Genomic DNA, 16,988 nt, shown 5'->3' on the forward strand with positions numbered 1-16,988 from the left:
TATAAAGCTCAGGCATAATTATCTGAACAGATGGCAATGAAAGAATTCAAGAGCACCAAAGAATGTGTTCAAGTGCCGTAAGTCAAAAGCACAACTCAATTCGAATTGATGAGTGGGGCTCAGCCCTGACAATATTAGTACAAGCAGTTAGGATGAGTACAGGTCGCGCTTGGTAGAGGTAGAGCAAAGGGTTAAGAGGTAATTGGAGCAGCCAAAGTATGTGACCATTTCAGTTGCTAGCCTTTGGGCATGTAATTTAATTCTAGGAATGCAAGAATTTAAAGAAATACAGTAGAATCTCAGTGGTACGATTGTGCCTCATACAATTTTTGGAATGATACGAATTTTTCAAGAGACCGCCAGCTTGTAAAGCGCTAAATTTTGGATGTTGCGTACCCTTTTCAAGCCGCCGTGCATGTTACAAACAAATGAACTACCACGCGTTCCTCGGCAGAGCCAACGAGAAGGCCCGGGCTCACCAGTAGCGCCAGACACTGGCTGTTGTCAAGCCGGCAGAGTGGGAGTGCCGATGCACCGTTCGCACACCTGTTGCCAGGGTGACCTACGTCACTACATGATATGAATACAACCTACGTGATATGAATTTTCTCGCAGTCTCGAGATATTCGTATCATCGAGATTCTACTGTAGACTTGCATATACACTTACATACATACTATATATATATACACACACATTTGTAGACTCATGGTCAGATGTCTAAATGAAGAGCTTTTAACCAGTTCAGAAATCTAGGTGCTGAAAATTACATTTTCGTTCTCAATGGTTTTTCAAGGATTTCCAAGGACTGCTGCATACCCTCTGTCCATAGTACCTTGTACACATGTTCAGACCTTAAATAAACTCTCATGGAGCACGAATGAAATCACACATCAGTGACACATATAGGATTAAACAAAGCTGACCCTGATTACCAAGTCTGAGATGTAAGTGACAGAGCATAGTCAATTGGAGCTGAAAATCAAGTCACTCAACATAATATTTTTGAGTCATTGCTGCTATAATTTTAAAATCCTGCAGCTGAAGTGATTGGACCGCACACTTTGTGCATCATTCCTTTTAAGAAAAGCAGCACGTGCTGGACGCCACATTTGGTGGTACCTCTGGTATAAGTTCTGCATTCTTTTAAGACATACCAAAGTGCTGCAAAGCAACTAATGTGCTAAACCTTGCCAAGGTAAAAGGTAAGAAAAGGTAAGTTTGGTACGGATCACAGATCAAAATGACTGATTTGCTATGGTGCAACAATGGATTAAGCAATTTTATGTTAAGTGCATTTTCCCACATACGTGAGGTGCAAAGTGCCCAAATGCCTAAAAGCAAGGGCCTACCCTCTTCATGTCAGGATGCCCTACAACCCATGTCATCATTAAGCAGCTTAATAAAAAAACTGATAATGAAGAGCACTGCATAAAGAGCACAAAGAAACCAATACAAGCAACATGAGCAAGGGCAGTTGGATGCTAGGTATGAAAGAAAGGGCAGTGTGCAAACAAGATGGCATGCTGTTTTACAATGATTAGTACCAAACATGTTCCTTCTCAAAACATGCAACATCACTAAAACAGTGTGCAAGCAATGAGAAGATACTTTTCCAACAGTACCTACTTATGTCAATGCATGTACGTAGCAGGTAGCCAACACCCCTCACAGCTATTGGCAAGTACCTAATACAAGCCCAAACATCAGTGGAACCACATCTAGGTAAACTGAAAGCACCCATGCCTCTACACCTACAGGCATGCTTCATTTGAACCCCCAGTCATTTCTGCTGTTGATATTCATATCAATTGTGATTGCAATAAGCTGCCTAATTACCATGAAATCTATAACCAGTAGCTTATGAAGGCCAAGAACACAAGAATGCACTACAGAGGCAACCGTGCCTGGTGATGGGCAACAGAAGCATGCTCAATCATCTGCAACTTTGCAAGGAAGCCAACCAACTTTTTAAACGTGGATAACCGTAAGAATGTTCCACTAAATCAGGCAGTCAAAAAAAGAAAAGCCGTGGCCAGTGGGAAGAAAATCGGTTAGCAAGCTTTTGCTCAGTGGAATAATATCCACTTGAAATTTCACGATGGTCGAGGCCATGGGGCATCTCGCATTTGCCTGTTGCACAGCTGAATGTGCTTCATATTCTTGCTATGCTGTGAAGTGCAGACCTCACAAAAAACTTGACTGCGTGACACTGGCAAATTAGGCTGTGTTGTGAAAGCATCAGTTTGGGGCTTTCTGCTGACATGTGAGCTTTCACAATCCTATCAAGGATGCACACAGACTTGACAGGCAACCATGGTAGCTACTGGCAGACTGCCTGACAGAATAGGCAACTCAATACTGCAAGAACTGGCATTCACCAAAAAGCAGTGACTGCTTTATTCAGGAGGCAATGCTGCTCTGCCCTCTGTGGAGTCTAAGGGGAACATCACATTGGCGCAAATTTGTGAATGCATGAAAATATTTTTCCAAGGCACTTACCCCCTGTAGCCCATTCGTGTCGCAGTTATGAAACAAAACACCTCTGTTGCAGTTTCCAGCTGACATTTGAGCAAATATAATGCAAGCTGTGAAGCCGATATCTGAAGCATGCAGAAGTACATCCCCTAAACAGTACCTGAGCTTTGCGAACAGCGTCGTCTTGGCGCTGCCTCTCTATATCCTCCCTCCTTTTGCGGCGGATCTGATGCAGGGAGACGTGTAACCATGCAAAATCAACATTCCACCTAGCACCCTTTTCCAATAAGTGCAACTCCAACGCACCAACAGAAGTGACACCAACCCCTTTTCAATGCTCTGTCAGTGCATGCTTGCCGAGCAAGACGCACACACATAGCAACAATGACAAAGAAATCAAGAAAAATAACCGCAAAAAAGAAGGCCAACAACAGACACCACCATTCTCCATAGCTTAGAAATTGTCCTCTCAGGCAGCTGGACACACTCGGGGGCAATGAAACCAGACAGACATATTTTTACAACAAATGGAGCAACACCAGTCATGTCCTCGCCCGAGGATTACTAACATGCACTCTCTGCTTTGATGGATTACTCGTATATTTTAAGGACGTGAGCACAAGACAGAAGAGGACCTCTGTTGTTCCATGCCCAACATGCAGTACAACATAGAGAGGATGGGCCATTCTAGAAAGTGAACAAGGGGAAAAAGAAGGAAAAGTACAGACAAGGCAAAATTGCAGGTGCAAAAATACTCTTTCCCCACAAGCGCAAGTGCCAAAAAGGCATGAAGTAAAGCAAGGTTCACACATACAACAGCTGAAGAGGTGTTAAAGGCAGTGAAGAGAACCTCAATCGTCTGCTGGGTGCGCAGTTCCTTCTCGATGCGTTGCTGCTCGAGGCGTTCAAAACGTTCTTGCTGCTTCATCAATTTCACTTGCTCGTGGTGCCGCCTCGCTTCTTCTATGAAATATAGAAAAAAAAAGAGAGAAAGAAGAAAAATGAACATCACAAAAAAGGCTCAATAAAATGTCACATTTAACCAGCACTATTGAGTAAATGGTAACACAAGGGACCCTGAACTACCATTTTTTGAAACCTCAAGAACACCTTGTATTGAGTTTTGTGCATCCTTGGAACATATAAGTGTTGTTATACAGTAGAACCCCGCTGTTACGTTCCTCACTGCTGCGTTTTCCCAGCTGCTACGTCGTTTTCATCCGGTCCCGGCATAGCTTCCATAGGATCCAAAGTATAAGGAACCCCGCTGTTACGTAGTAGCTGTGAAAACGTTCCCGCATGATACGTCGCAACTTAGCACCGCGAACCCGCCTGGGCGAAAGTAGGCAACGCGCTCCAAATGCCATTTTGGCTTTTGACAAGTTTTGGCTGGGCTTGGCTACGTAACTGGCTGCAAGCCGCACGCCAGTTCGAGAGGCAGCCATTAAGTGGCCATTCGTGAAAAATGCTCTCACTATCATCACTGCGATTACGGTCACCACATGGTTGTTGGACGGGTCGACTCACGGAGGAGGAAAACTGAGGAGAGGCCCTGACGTCACTCGTCCGAGCATCTCGGCCGCGCTCGTCCGAGCAGCCGCACGTCAGAGCAGCCTGCGTGTTTGAGCAGCCCGGCCGCGCTGCGCGCAATCGGGCTGCTCGGACACGCGCACTCCGCAGCAATACTAAACAATCGTTAGCACGTTAGCATGATTACGCCAAAGAGGGCAAAATTTCCCGCGGATATTCCTTCGTCCGTTGCCATTGCCGTGGCGCGGTGACGACGAGAAGCACGAGCTGCATGATGCCGGGGAGTTGCCAAATCCTAGCGTAGGAGAAGCCGTCGCGGCTCTGGACCGAGGTCCTCCGCAGGTACGTCGCACCTCACAGCAACGCTGACAGCAATGCGGCCTTCCAGGCTATTGAGAAACGTGTGGTGATTTCTAGCGAGCGAAAGAAACGGCAAGCCACCATTCTGGACTTTTTTTAAATCCTCGGCACACTTTGTGGAAATAAATTATCTATAGTTGAAGCTGCACTTTTTTCATTCATTTTCGGAGCTTTCCTCCCTGTTGCGTTTTCCCGCCTGTTACATTTTTTTTCCCCCGGTCCAGTGAGAAACGTATGAACGGGGTTCCACTGTATGTATATAAGTGCTGAAGCACTGAAGTGTGCTATAATGCTGTTTATTTTTTACTGCATGCCACAAATATTTTGATAATTCACCTTTTGCATTGCATTCTAACCAACAGAGCAAGGAAAAGCTGCTATGGATACAGCAAGGGAAGTCACCACAAACTGCAATTTGATAAACTTATACGGGAGTGCAACAGTAGCTCACCTTGATGCTGCTGCTGCTCAAAGTGCTGCCTGTGCTGGAGCAGGGCAGCCTCCTGCATGACTCGCTCCTGTGGGTCCGGGGAAGGGCGACTGCGTGGCCGTCCCCTCCGAGAACCCCCAGCACTCGAGGCACCAGCGGCCACAGCAGCGGCCAGGGAGCTCCCCGCAAGGCCGGGCAGGCCCAGCAGGGGTGAGGCACCCCTGGTTGCTGCCGTCGAGGAGGGAGGTAGCGCTGCCATCAGAGGCGGCGGCACCACTGCGTGCACACCACACAGCAGGCGCAAGCGCAAGGCCAGCTCCTCTTCACTCATAACACGGCAGCCCTGCACGAGAGGGGGCAATGGATGATGAGACGAAGGGCACAACTGTTCCGCAGCAGACATCGTGCGGCCCAGGAAAAGAAATAACTGGTTTCCTCATGCGCACGTCATCGCCCCCCACCATCATTTAAGGCTCCTCGTGCAGTGAGCTACGAGCACAAGAAACTACTGTTTACATGTGCACTGGCCAGTTATTCTTGCAAAGGCCCTGAATGCTTTTCAGATCCCTTGTTTCTTTAGTTCACATTTTCTCGAGTCGAAGCATCTCATGTTATGCAGTACAATAACTCTACACTTCAAGCATTTTTCAAGAAAGCTGCTGAGCGCTCGGGCAAGCAAATGCACACGCCATAAGTAGACTGGAAGTTTTGGCAATCATTCTGACAAACTTCCAAATTATGGCTCAATGTACAGGCTAGTTCACACTGAAAAAATAGGGGTTAACTGAATTTAAATTATGCTTTCAAAATACTAAAATGAGTGCCCTACAAGTTGTCAGATAGAGGACTAACAGCCGACTCACATCAGTGTCTTCTCCGCCATTGGTGGTCTCGAAGAAGGTTCCAACAATCATCCTGGAGCTGAAGCTGAAGTTCTCCCTTCCAATGTCAGTAATGTTATTCTGTTGTAAGTACTGCACGAGAATAAAAAATTGTTTTTAGCACACTATAAAGTAACAGATGCCCGAAACTTCTCAAGCGAAATGTTTCTTTTTTACACAGTGGGAGATTACACAGTGAAGCCCAATTACACAATTTGGGTGCAGGTTTAACACTTCCTGGTCTGCAGATATCAGCTAGGAAACAGCATGGGGAGTATCTGTTAACACAAACCTAAAGACACAACACAAGCGTAAAGACAGACGTGCATGTCAGCCTTCTGCAAAGGCATCCCAACTTCCTTAGTGCAGAGAAAAATGTGTGATCACCTGCTGTTTTGCGAACCTTCTTGTGCAACGTGCTGAGCGTGCAGGAAATATGCTTGACATGAACTGCGGCATGCTACTTAGCTGCTGTAACTGATGTAGCTACAGCTGTCAACAACCTCTGCAGTAGGACGACAGGACCATGTTAAAAGTTCACTGTGTCTGAATGATCTGATATACAGATTTGCAACGAGACCTCTGCAGAGTATTATCAACATAGTTAAATTAGTTCCTAATTATCAATTTTTTTTAACATGCATATTCAGATAGCTTATGTATACAGTACAGTGTTTTTATCTGATATGTATGAATTCATGCCTATAATATTGTCTACACTTTTATTGATGTCTGTATTCTTATATGCAGTTTGTTCTAAGTCTGTCTGTCTTTGTTTTGAGTTCCTATTTTATTGTACAAGGCCCCCTTACCGAATGCCTTAGATAGATGCCTACAAGGTACATTGTATAAAAAAATAAATAAATAGTCCCTGCAACGCGCCACTTGACTCTGGGAATGTGCATAGGTGTGCACATATCCTGCATGCACATTTCTTCGGAAACGGGCTGAAGGTTATCAAATGCAAATCTACTTACTGCCTTTTGGAACTTTAGTGAGCTGGGATTCACTTAAAATCCGATTTGGAAGTGTGTCTACAAATGACAACTGCTGAATACCTAACATAAAACTCTGATGAATACTTACCTTGAGCACTTCGGGGTAGCTCCTAAGTTTTTTGCCACATGGAGCAACGTAGATGACCTCCCCCTTCACACCGGACTTGCCATAAGATTGGATCCGAGTCTGCCTTTGCCACCTACAAAAAAATATTTGAAAAGAGCTCATTTTTATTTCTGCCAGTGCCATTACCCAAAAGCAGTAGGCTTCTGTTACTTCAATACCAGTCAATTTAATTATTCGACCTGGCCAAAGGTCCCAACCGGCAGCCATTCATTTCTATGGGCCCAAACTTATTTCGATCCTAAAGTTGGCTATGGACTGACAATTAAAATTTGACCAATCAGCAGGCACGTATGTGCCTGACCCCTAGGTCACCCCAATTGTGACTCCTTTACTGGAGGCACCTGTCTCGCCAGAGCTGAAGTGACAATGAATGCATTGAACACACTTCACCTCCCATCAGGAATGCCTATTTTTGGCCTGCCCTGGCCTGTCCTATGTAGATTTTTAAACCATAATAGTAGCTCACAATGTATGGCTATGATATTTAACTTATTCTAATGTGCACTTTTTTTTCCCCAAAGAAAGCAGAACAAAAAAACTGCAGTCGCAGCCTTGCATGCCTTGCCGCGTACCACAACTGTAATGTGGCAAAGCTGACTTTAAAAAACTGGCCACCACTGTGCAACACATATTATACCCCTGTCACACTGGGAGTTTTAATGTCATTCGAACCGAATGGCATTAGCATCGAATGACATTATTCGGTTGCTACACAGCGATATTTAATGTCATTAGCACCGAATGACTTCGGCAATCGAATGAGTTCGAGAAACTCATTCGGCTTCGCACTCGGAGCGAATGTGTACTCTCAACTCCAGAAACAAAGCAAAACAGGACACAGTATTTGCAAATTGAAAACCGTACTCGTACAGAAACAATAACGTTTGCGTGTTTTAATGGACTTGTTACTCTAAAGAGACAAAATCTGTACGGCAGGCTGTCGCAAAATGTTGTTACTCTCCAGCTCAGTAGCGTCTAGCCGCCGTCCATGCCGCCGCCACTCTGCTTGTCGGTCATAGAACATCTAATCGCTTTCTCTGATTATTACGCCTTGCTCGTAATGCAAAGTACGCAGTAACTTATCGCTTCACCTCCTGCAACTTAGCGTCGTCGTCCAGCGTCGACATGTCAGCCATTTTGTTTGTTTTCAATTTATCGGCTACTCAGGTGGCTAAGCCTAGTTTTGGCTTATAGTCGCCGCATAGTCTGAAATAGAACAACTTTTTTCATACGCATTACTAAAATATTATTTTTTTTTTGGTGAAATGACGTTCCAAAAATATATATGAAGTTATGGAATGCTTATGCAAGCACTTGATACCTACCTTGTCTACTTTAGTTGCGAAGTTTTTTTCGGAATCATCGCCATTGATATCGCCACCGAATGACATTAATTTTTCGAGTGTAGCAGCTCCGGGGGGCGAATGACATTCGTTGCATCGAATGCCATTCGATTCGAATGACATTAAAACTCCCAGTGTGACAGGGGTATTAGACCCTTGCCCATTTTTCTTACTAGAAAACAGTGTGCCTGTTAGATTTCTACTTTGTTTAAGAGCTTTAATGTTATCTCTACATTAGTCTTCTACTTTGGACACACAGAAAGCGGGTGCGCATTTAACCCTTTCAGGATAAATTTATTTCACCATATGCGACCGCCCAGGGTCGATTTTTTTTTATTGCAGATTCCAATTCTTCTGAGGGACCTATTTAGAAACAAATTTACCGTAATTTCAAGGGTGATCGTAAAGTGACAAAAAATTATTTTGCATTGGTATATATGTATTGCTTATCAATGAATAACAAATATAAAACGGGAAATAAACTTATAAGAATTAAAAATCTGGTGCATTGTTATACACATAGTTCAAGGCTCAGAAGATGCACACACGAGAATATTTCTCAAGTGCCAAATGTTCCTGCTCTTACACTAATATTTACGTCCATAGCGTAATAAAACTGCGTATGTGAGCGCACTCAAGAAAACAGTGTGGTTGTGTGCCCGTCAAAAAAGCAACACGTGTGACAAACTACCACTAATTTTCATCTTATCGCTAACCAGAGGCGACTAGTTTTCGCAAGTCTAAAAAGAAAAAGAAAAAAAAAGGAAAAACGTGCACAGTGGCATCCTTCCTATGCGCACCCCTGTGAGCACTAAACAAGCATAAAACAGGGGGTCACCTTTTGAGCGACTAGTAACCAGACAGCCATCAGTTATACGAGCGCAAGAAGCTGAAACCGCCCACGGAACAAAACCCAAACCGCCACCCGCCCGCGCGCACACCAACATGCAAGCAGTAGTAGAGCCGGAGCAAACTAGCTCTAAAACCATACAACGAAAGCCGAGAGAGGGACGCGAGAAAAAAATTCCCTGTATTCCCACATAGTGGCAGCACACGCAAGAAGAAGTTAGGAAATTGGCGCGCCTCTTAAATGTGCAGACAGCACCATAAATATACGGCATCGACCATTTTGGACTTGTTCACGGCACCGTATATTTACGTCATTGACCCTGAAAGGGTTAATTTGGGTAAACACTGCCATATGAATCAGCTTTGTGACGTTTTTTTAAGCATCTTGTTTAATTAGACCCGCTGGATAATTCAGTAAAGTTTCTCAATCCCATTAAGGTTCAAATAACGGAAGTTGACTGTAATGAAATATGGGACCAATATAACCTGAAGCAGCAGGGGCGCAGCGCAACTCCAGCACATTCCATGCTACGTCTTTTTCTTTTTTTAATGGCGCACTGAAACTCGCTGTTCTTCGGAACTGAAAGTGCCTTGTTGGTATTTACTACAGTTCTATTAGACAAAAATCATGCCTTGCTGGCCATGAAAGTAAATGAGCCTAATATGTCTACATTTGACTATGTCAACACAGCAGTTCCAAGCCTGTTCCTTCCGATACATTTATAAGCGTCCTCATTAGCATGAACATAATGCATCCCACACATTAGCTCATCACAACAGCACACAGGGAACCAATGTGTTATGGCTATCACTTCAATTTCTAGCAACTGTTTACAGATGTGGACAATTGAAACATCAAGATCAATTCATTTTCTTTGTTTCATGCCGACCTTTCCTAGTACTAATGCATGATGGGTGTAGGGTTTGTTAAACCTGTCACTAAACTGAAAAAGAGATAAACACAGCAGTGGTGAGATGTGGTGAAACAAAAACACCCTGATCATATGAATAGAAACACTCATAACACTAACGAACATAAAACAAGGCAATGCAAATTCAATATAGGAAGCTAGTAAATAATGTACAGGGACATTGGGTAATAAAATTCGAAAATCAATTTACAGGTTACTTAGAAATTGCAACTAGTCTCAATGCAACAATGTGTAAACCTGCATACTTGATTCTTTATGCACCCATCAATGAGCAGTGTGTGCGTGTATGAGCATGTTGCGTGTCAGTAACATAGTGTGATAAAATTCTAGAAGGAGCCTTCACTGCAGAACTATCTCACTGTGGAAACCCTCTTCAGAGGTCACGGAATCTTCATATTGTTATCTACCAAATCGAATAGAGGCTTCATCTTGGGTGTATATAGCGCTAATGCAACACATCCAATAATTTCTGATCACTGGTAGTAACTTTAATTTCAGTGTCAGACAAAATGCTTACCCACGTTCCAAAGGGACTCTGGCTTCCCGTTCGTTAGTCACATAGCATCGTCTCCGCTTTGTCATGCCTTCTGCAATCGAAAGCAAAGCAGGTTGTTAATATGTGTCACCATATGTGAAAACACATCCATCTAGGCAAAAAAAATTACGTTTAGAAAGTTCACCATTAAAAATTTGTTGCATGAATAATTACCCTTCTATCTTGTTTCATTCAATCTGAGGACATTTTCAAGCTGCCAGCAAATAGATTTTGCTCTAAACTTAAAAGGGGACCTGGTTTTCAAAATCCCACTTATTTCTTTATAGGGTTTGATGAAAAAAAAAATATTTAGAATGCCTCCCTGATGCTCCTATAAAATCTTCAGAGCGATACCTCCAGAACATCTTATTCCGCAAAATTTTTCTGCTTTGCACTTTTTGGGCGGCCTGGGGAGCTTGATAAGTGCAGTGGAAGGTTAATGGAGTATTGGCTGCATAGCTAAATGTGTGCTGAAGGTTGTGAAATTCTTGCTTTCTTTATTTCACAACACAAATTTATAGTGCTGTCATTTTTTATGTTGCCTTTGCATCAAGCACACTTCTGGGGAGAACAAATAGCTACATCATAAATTTATGAAAAGTCAACACAAGAAAAGCAAGAATGCCACGACCTGCACTGTAACCCAAGGAACATGACAAAAAAGAAAAATCTGAGTCAAAATAGGCCAAACAGTAAGAAATCAGCTCCGAAAGCTGAACAGAAAGGTGAAAAAGAAAAGTGTTTTGAGAAAATGGCTGTCAAAGTTTCACTTTCTCTTCAGTCCTCTGAAAGGTGGCAAATTTGTTGCCTTTGGTGTGTTTTGTGATGGGGGGGATTCTTGTACAAGGTCGTCCACTCTTAGGGTGAACACGGCTCAGCATGGCATCGCTTCACGGAGCAGGCAGTGAGTCCGGTGTGGCCATGCATCGAAGCGAAGCAGCGCAGGAGCGAAGGGTCCTAGGGGAGGTGCTTCGTGTTGTCTGCTACAGCGCTGGAGCGTGCCGCCCCCACTTTGCTGAGAGTAAACTTCACCAAACGCAGGCGACTGAGGTGGCTTCGCGGGAACGCGAGCTTCACTCACTGGAGCATTTTCTGGCTGGTTTTTTCTACAGCTTGCAAACAGCCTGCTGAGCCAATACGCATGAGCAGAAACAAGCTTCTCAGCACATAAACGACTTCACATTTTTTTTTGTCTAAGTGATGAGGGCAAAGAACAAAGTTATTTTTTGTGCACTCTTTATTAGGTTGGGGCCATTTTATTTTACTGCCACAGCTGTTGATGCAGTGCATCCAGAGAAACCTATTAGGCATGCAGTGAAGCACGTCTTCTCCTCTGCAGGCGCGCGTTTCTGCGGTGCGTGGGGTGTACCGTAGACTGATTTTTGTGCTAGCAGTACTACGGGTCGGGCGCCTCGTCTATAAATAATCGCAATTGCTATGTGACGTCACCTCGCGGCTCCGAATGTGCCGCGAAGCTGTCCGAATTACCGAGCATGTCTGGATTATCGGTTTCTGATTTATCGGTCAGCAATTTTTTTTTTTTTTTAATCCCTAGCCAATGCTATTCCAATTGAAGACCTGCTATGGCAGATCAGTGGCTATCACGTTGCACTGCTGAGCATGTGGTCCGTATGTTCGATTTTGGCCACAGCAGCCGCATTCGGATTGGAGTGGAATGCAAAAACACCTATGTAACATGTAACAAGTGCACATTAAAGAGCCACAGGTGGTAAAAATTAATCCGGAGTCCCCCACTACAGCGTGCCTCATATTCAGATGGTGGTTTTGGCACGTAAAACCCCAGAAGAAAAAATAAAAGGTTTAATTAGCACTGTAGCATGGTTATTGGAACTCTGTCAAAGAACAAGGTAAAGGTGACCGATATTACATTGAGGCTTCGCTCTCAAACGTCAGCATCCAACTCTGTGTTAGCATAATCTGCATCAGGCCAGACTTCGGAATCTGCCCAAGAGAGAGTTGGTAAATGCCGGTCACATATGCCTTGTGCTATTTCCTGCAAGTAGGTAATCTCACCATGATCGTCTGTGTGACGTTTGGACACCCTCTCAGACAGTGAAGCTGGAATGCTGCTAGATGTGCTGGCCGCAGCAGATTTTTCAGTGTCTTCTGTGTCAGACGTGCCGCTCATAGAACGGGAGTCGCCCACAGCTGACTCCGAGTCACTAGATGAATCGGCTGGATAAGGCACACAACATGAATGTGACAGTCAGTAAGCACATGCTGCAGGAACTGGAACAAGTCGAGCAATACAGTCTAACTTATATTCATTATAATGAGCATGCTGGTATCGTTGAAAAACATTTTAGACTTATTCCATCATAAATAATAATTTGTTATATCCATGTTCGTTATTTTGAGGTTCAACCATAGTCACCCACCATGTAAACTTCATAGGATTCTAATAAAAATTGATAACACCACTGTCCAGAGGACTCACAAATGTAACGGTTTCTGGTATCTTTGACGAGTTTCTTTAACTTTAGTCATTCCTCCAACTTTCTGACTTTATGGACTTTAAAAATGTCCTTCGGCAACACTTTATTCTTTTTTCTTAGGTTGACTGTATTTCCTCTTGAGAACCACCTTCTCCCTCTACTGATGGAGCTTTCATCTCCTCCAATCATTAAAAATAAAGTAAACAATATTGGAAAAACGCACCACTAACAGAAGCGTTGTGTTCAACCTCCTGCCGCTTGGAGCGTGGCCGGTGCACATCTTTAGAAGCCTCGCCATCAGGGGAACTGCGCTTCGTCCCTTGGCGCTGCGGTACATCACGACTCGGAGGACGTGACAGGGGCGAAGGTGCACCAAGTGGTGGGGGCAGGGACATGGACGGTGACCCGAGACGACCTCCTGGGGACGCCGACAGTGATGACTCGGGAGTAGAAACCTCATGCCCCGATTTGGACAACTGCACAGAAGCAACGGACAACACGACACTCTAGATTGATTCCAATATGGAGTTTAAAGGGGCCAGGCAACATCTTTGGAACATGATAAATAGGCCACAGTAGACGCAAGGCAATTCTGTCGTGACCAGCTGAGTAAAATACGGTCAACTTCTGTTTTGACCCCGATAAGATCGAAAAAATTGATTGAATTATCCGGCAGCTCAAATTAAACAAGATGCATAAAAAATACTAAAACACACCACCAATTCATTCGTCAATATTTGCCAAAATCTAACATGTCCCCAAATCAAACATGCACTCCCTTTCTATGTGTCTTAAGTTGAAAACTAACGTATAAATAAGCTCCAGAACAAAGTAGAAATCTAAAAAAGCACACAGAACTTTTTAACACGAAAAAAATGTGCTCTGCACAATAGCGGCCGGTTTCTGAACGTCAGCTTCGCCGCACGGTCTTTTCAAGTCAGCTTCGCTGCACTAAGTGTCGTGCGGTAACACCGCACAGGTGCTTTTGGTGCAGGCAATTTTCGCCCCAATTTTCTAGGAAAAAAAGGCAAGGCGCGCATTAAGATCGAGTAAATACCATAATCACACATTGTGAGCTGCAGTTATTGCTTGAAAACCTTAGGGAAGGCCGAAAATAGGCGTTTCATATGGAAGATGACATGTATTCAATACGCTCACTGTCCCCTAAGCTCTGCCGAGACAGACACTGCCACTAAAGGGGTTGTTATTGAGGTCATCATAGGGGTCAGGCGTGTGCACGCTGACTCTTCAGGTTCAAATTGTTCAGCGAACACCAATTTTAGGATCGAAATAACAAAAGTTTGGGCCCACAGAAATGCATGGATGCCGTACGAGACCTTCTCTCGGGATTGCATTAACACTTCTATTTGCCAATTAATCCTGTTGTTTGAAAACTTACTTTCATCGCATTTCGTACTTCTTCAGAATCATAAAAAGCATATAGCTGCAGAAAAGTTTAAGAATTTTGAATTTTTTTAGAGAGTTATGTCAGATCTACAGGATGTGGACTCCATGTGAAAACTCATTACAGGAACATCAACAAATACAAAAACATGAACTATTTCATGTCTAGCAGGCTTGAAAAACATCTACCAAGCCACTTGGAAATAATGCCCGGTGCAAAACATTGTGAAAAACAATGAAAGAAGTCAACCTGCTAGGTAGAATGACATACTGATGAGAAAAAACACCTATTCGCCTACCTTCGCACTCGTTTTACTAAAACATTCTGCGCTTGTTATTCAAACTTGCAGTAGCATTCCAATCAGAAGTGTTTCAAGATGTATGCAACACAATTTAAATATTTTCACTTTCATCAATACTTCTGCTGTTGGTGCGAAATCTTGGTGTACCCAATTGTGTATACAGCGCCTGAAAGGGTTAACCAAAAAATTAAATGGAGTCAAATTATCAGAAATCTACAGTATAGCTTGTGTACAGCAGCTGACATACAAAAGAGCTCAAACATTCACTCATGCTTTCGCATGTGTGACCTATTCAAATCCCCGCTACTTTTTGAGATCACATGCAGTATGTGCTCTTTGTGGGTGAGCCTTTAGGTGCCCCACCCTGCAATGACAAGTGCCAATGTTCTGCCATTTTAATTCTTGCCACAACAGCACTTGTAAATGTGAGCTTGTTACACATACTAGTACAAGTTGAAGAGCGTGAAAATGCACATAGAATGCGACCAACGCTCCTTTGTTAAGCTAAAAGCATAGCATACTATAGCTAACTGGTTTGTGATAATGAATGCATTTTATTTCATTAACATAAAGCATTTCTTTTTTCATTTCCACCACAATGCAGATCATGTAATGTCAAGATCATTTGTCAGTTCCAGCCTTTTATATTCTGGAAAGCTTTTGCAAAATATTGCAATTTTTATTTGTTCCTTCAGTGGTGGCTATAGCATTACATTGTTCAACGTAAATATAGAATGTTGTGCTTGCTCACTCCTTTGCATTAAGCTGTCATAATACAAATGCCTTAAATATATGAGAAAATAAAGCCTTAAATGTACGAGAAAATAAAATATCAAATGACAATGTTTTGTAGCCACAATTAAAGGACCCCTTAAGGGTACACAGCAAACTTTGGTTATACGCTGGGAGTTGTTACGTGTCCTCTAGGGAGCGTTCTGCCGCAAAATTTTTTTATAATCGGCATATTAATAGCCGAGATATAAATATTTCAGTGCCACGAACCCATGATTTCAAGGTGAGCTTCACCGCAAACATAGACACTCTCTTCACTTGCCCCGTCTAGCCTCTGAAAGCAAAATTCCTTCCCTACATTCTCCCATACCGGAGCTCGAGGATCGCGTGACGCATGCGTCATAAGCCCCGCCTTTATTTATTTTATTTTTTTTCCTCACTTTTTTGTGGTCTGCCGCACTTCCGCTGATGATGTCGAACGCGAGCTGCTGAGATTGTCTCGTTTCGCACAGCGCACGATTTTGTGCACTGTGCGCGAGGACATCTGACTAGCGGTATAAGTCGAAGCTACACATAAACCGAAGCAGGCACAAGAGGATCATAGAGCATGATCCCGTGCTGGAACACGGTAGAAAATTACATAATTTTGGTGTCTGCGCGTGTAACTTCACGACGTGGGAACAAGCAGACAAAACAGAAGTACATCTCTCTTGCTGCAGTGCGAAGTAAAACAAAAAGCATGCAGACATTCAGTTTGTGTGTTTTATTATTTCTCTAAGCTTTAATTCGTCTATTCAAGCAACATATTACATAAATAATAGATTCTGCCTTGAATAATTCTCGAAGTCACGTGTCACCACGGGTGATGTCACAGAACAAACACATGTACGTAGGCGCGCTAGCACGTGTACGCCATCCTCCGGCTTGGAGCGTGGCTGCCACGTGGAGAAGGGCAAGCAGCATTCGGTTTGAAATTTCAGATCTTTCCCCGGCACGTAGCAATGCAATACTTTGCAGACATAATCGTTATCGCGCATTGTATGCTCTGTGCTTGTCAGCTCAATATGGCCAGACCTGGTGAGGGGCACTTTAACTAAGTAGTTCAAGAACAAAAAACAGTTGTGTGATGCATGTATGCAGATTCCGTAAACTGAAATGCTTGTCGTGAAATAAAAATTCCATTACAAGAGAGAGAAAGAAAAGGGTCTGTCAGCAAGTCAAATTTCGAGTCGCATGGCACTCCATTCTCTTGACATGTCCATACAAATTACATGAGGACACGAGCAAAAATGGGCAAAATGTACAAAACGGATGATGTTTCAACTCACGGCATTATTTCTTGACTTATAACCTTGGGATGCGAGTAGTTGGAACCTCTGTAACGACTCTTGTTGCCTAGGAGACAGTTTAGCATTCTGCAACAAAAACAGATGTATTGTTCTACAAAATGTAACATTTATGTGCCAACCACATGAAACTTATTTCCAATAATTGTACAGTCTTCGTTAAGTGTTCCCAGGCCGCAGCGACCGTGCCCGGAGTAGCCACACTGCACTACCGTGGCGATGCCATCAACGGTGCTTGCAGATGCTCGCTGGTTCAGGGATAAAGGACAGCGAGAAGGAACATCG

General features: G+C 43.5%; 1 protein-coding gene across 10 annotated transcripts in view; it reads right to left on the reverse strand.

Annotated features, from left to right (window-relative positions):
* LOC135902165 (bromodomain adjacent to zinc finger domain protein 2B-like) overlaps positions 1 to 16,988 on the reverse strand; it is a 116,891-nt gene that overhangs the window by 70,916 nt on the left and 28,987 nt on the right. For 5 of the 10 annotated variants that reach the window (XM_065432095.1, XM_065432091.1, XM_065432101.1 and 2 more), the window contains 9 exons: positions 16,686 to 16,772; positions 13,143 to 13,395; positions 12,498 to 12,659; positions 10,446 to 10,515; positions 6,766 to 6,877; positions 5,662 to 5,772; positions 4,820 to 5,141; positions 3,329 to 3,441; positions 2,639 to 2,704 (listed from right to left, as the gene is read on the reverse strand). In XM_065432095.1, the coding sequence (XP_065288167.1) occupies positions 2,639 to 2,704; positions 3,329 to 3,441; positions 4,820 to 5,141; positions 5,662 to 5,772; positions 6,766 to 6,877; positions 10,446 to 10,515; positions 12,498 to 12,659; positions 13,143 to 13,395; positions 16,686 to 16,772 (1,296 nt within the window). The remainder of the gene's footprint in view (positions 1 to 2,638; positions 2,705 to 3,328; positions 3,442 to 4,819; positions 5,142 to 5,661; positions 5,773 to 6,765; positions 6,878 to 10,445; positions 10,516 to 12,497; positions 12,660 to 13,142; positions 13,396 to 16,685; positions 16,773 to 16,988) is intronic. The other 5 variants (XM_065432100.1, XM_065432098.1, XM_065432099.1 and 2 more) reach the window with 3 other exon arrangements.

This window comes from Dermacentor albipictus, chromosome 4, assembly GCF_038994185.2.
Source record: "Dermacentor albipictus isolate Rhodes 1998 colony chromosome 4, USDA_Dalb.pri_finalv2, whole genome shotgun sequence".
Classification (NCBI taxonomy): domain Eukaryota; kingdom Metazoa; phylum Arthropoda; class Arachnida; order Ixodida; family Ixodidae; genus Dermacentor; species Dermacentor albipictus.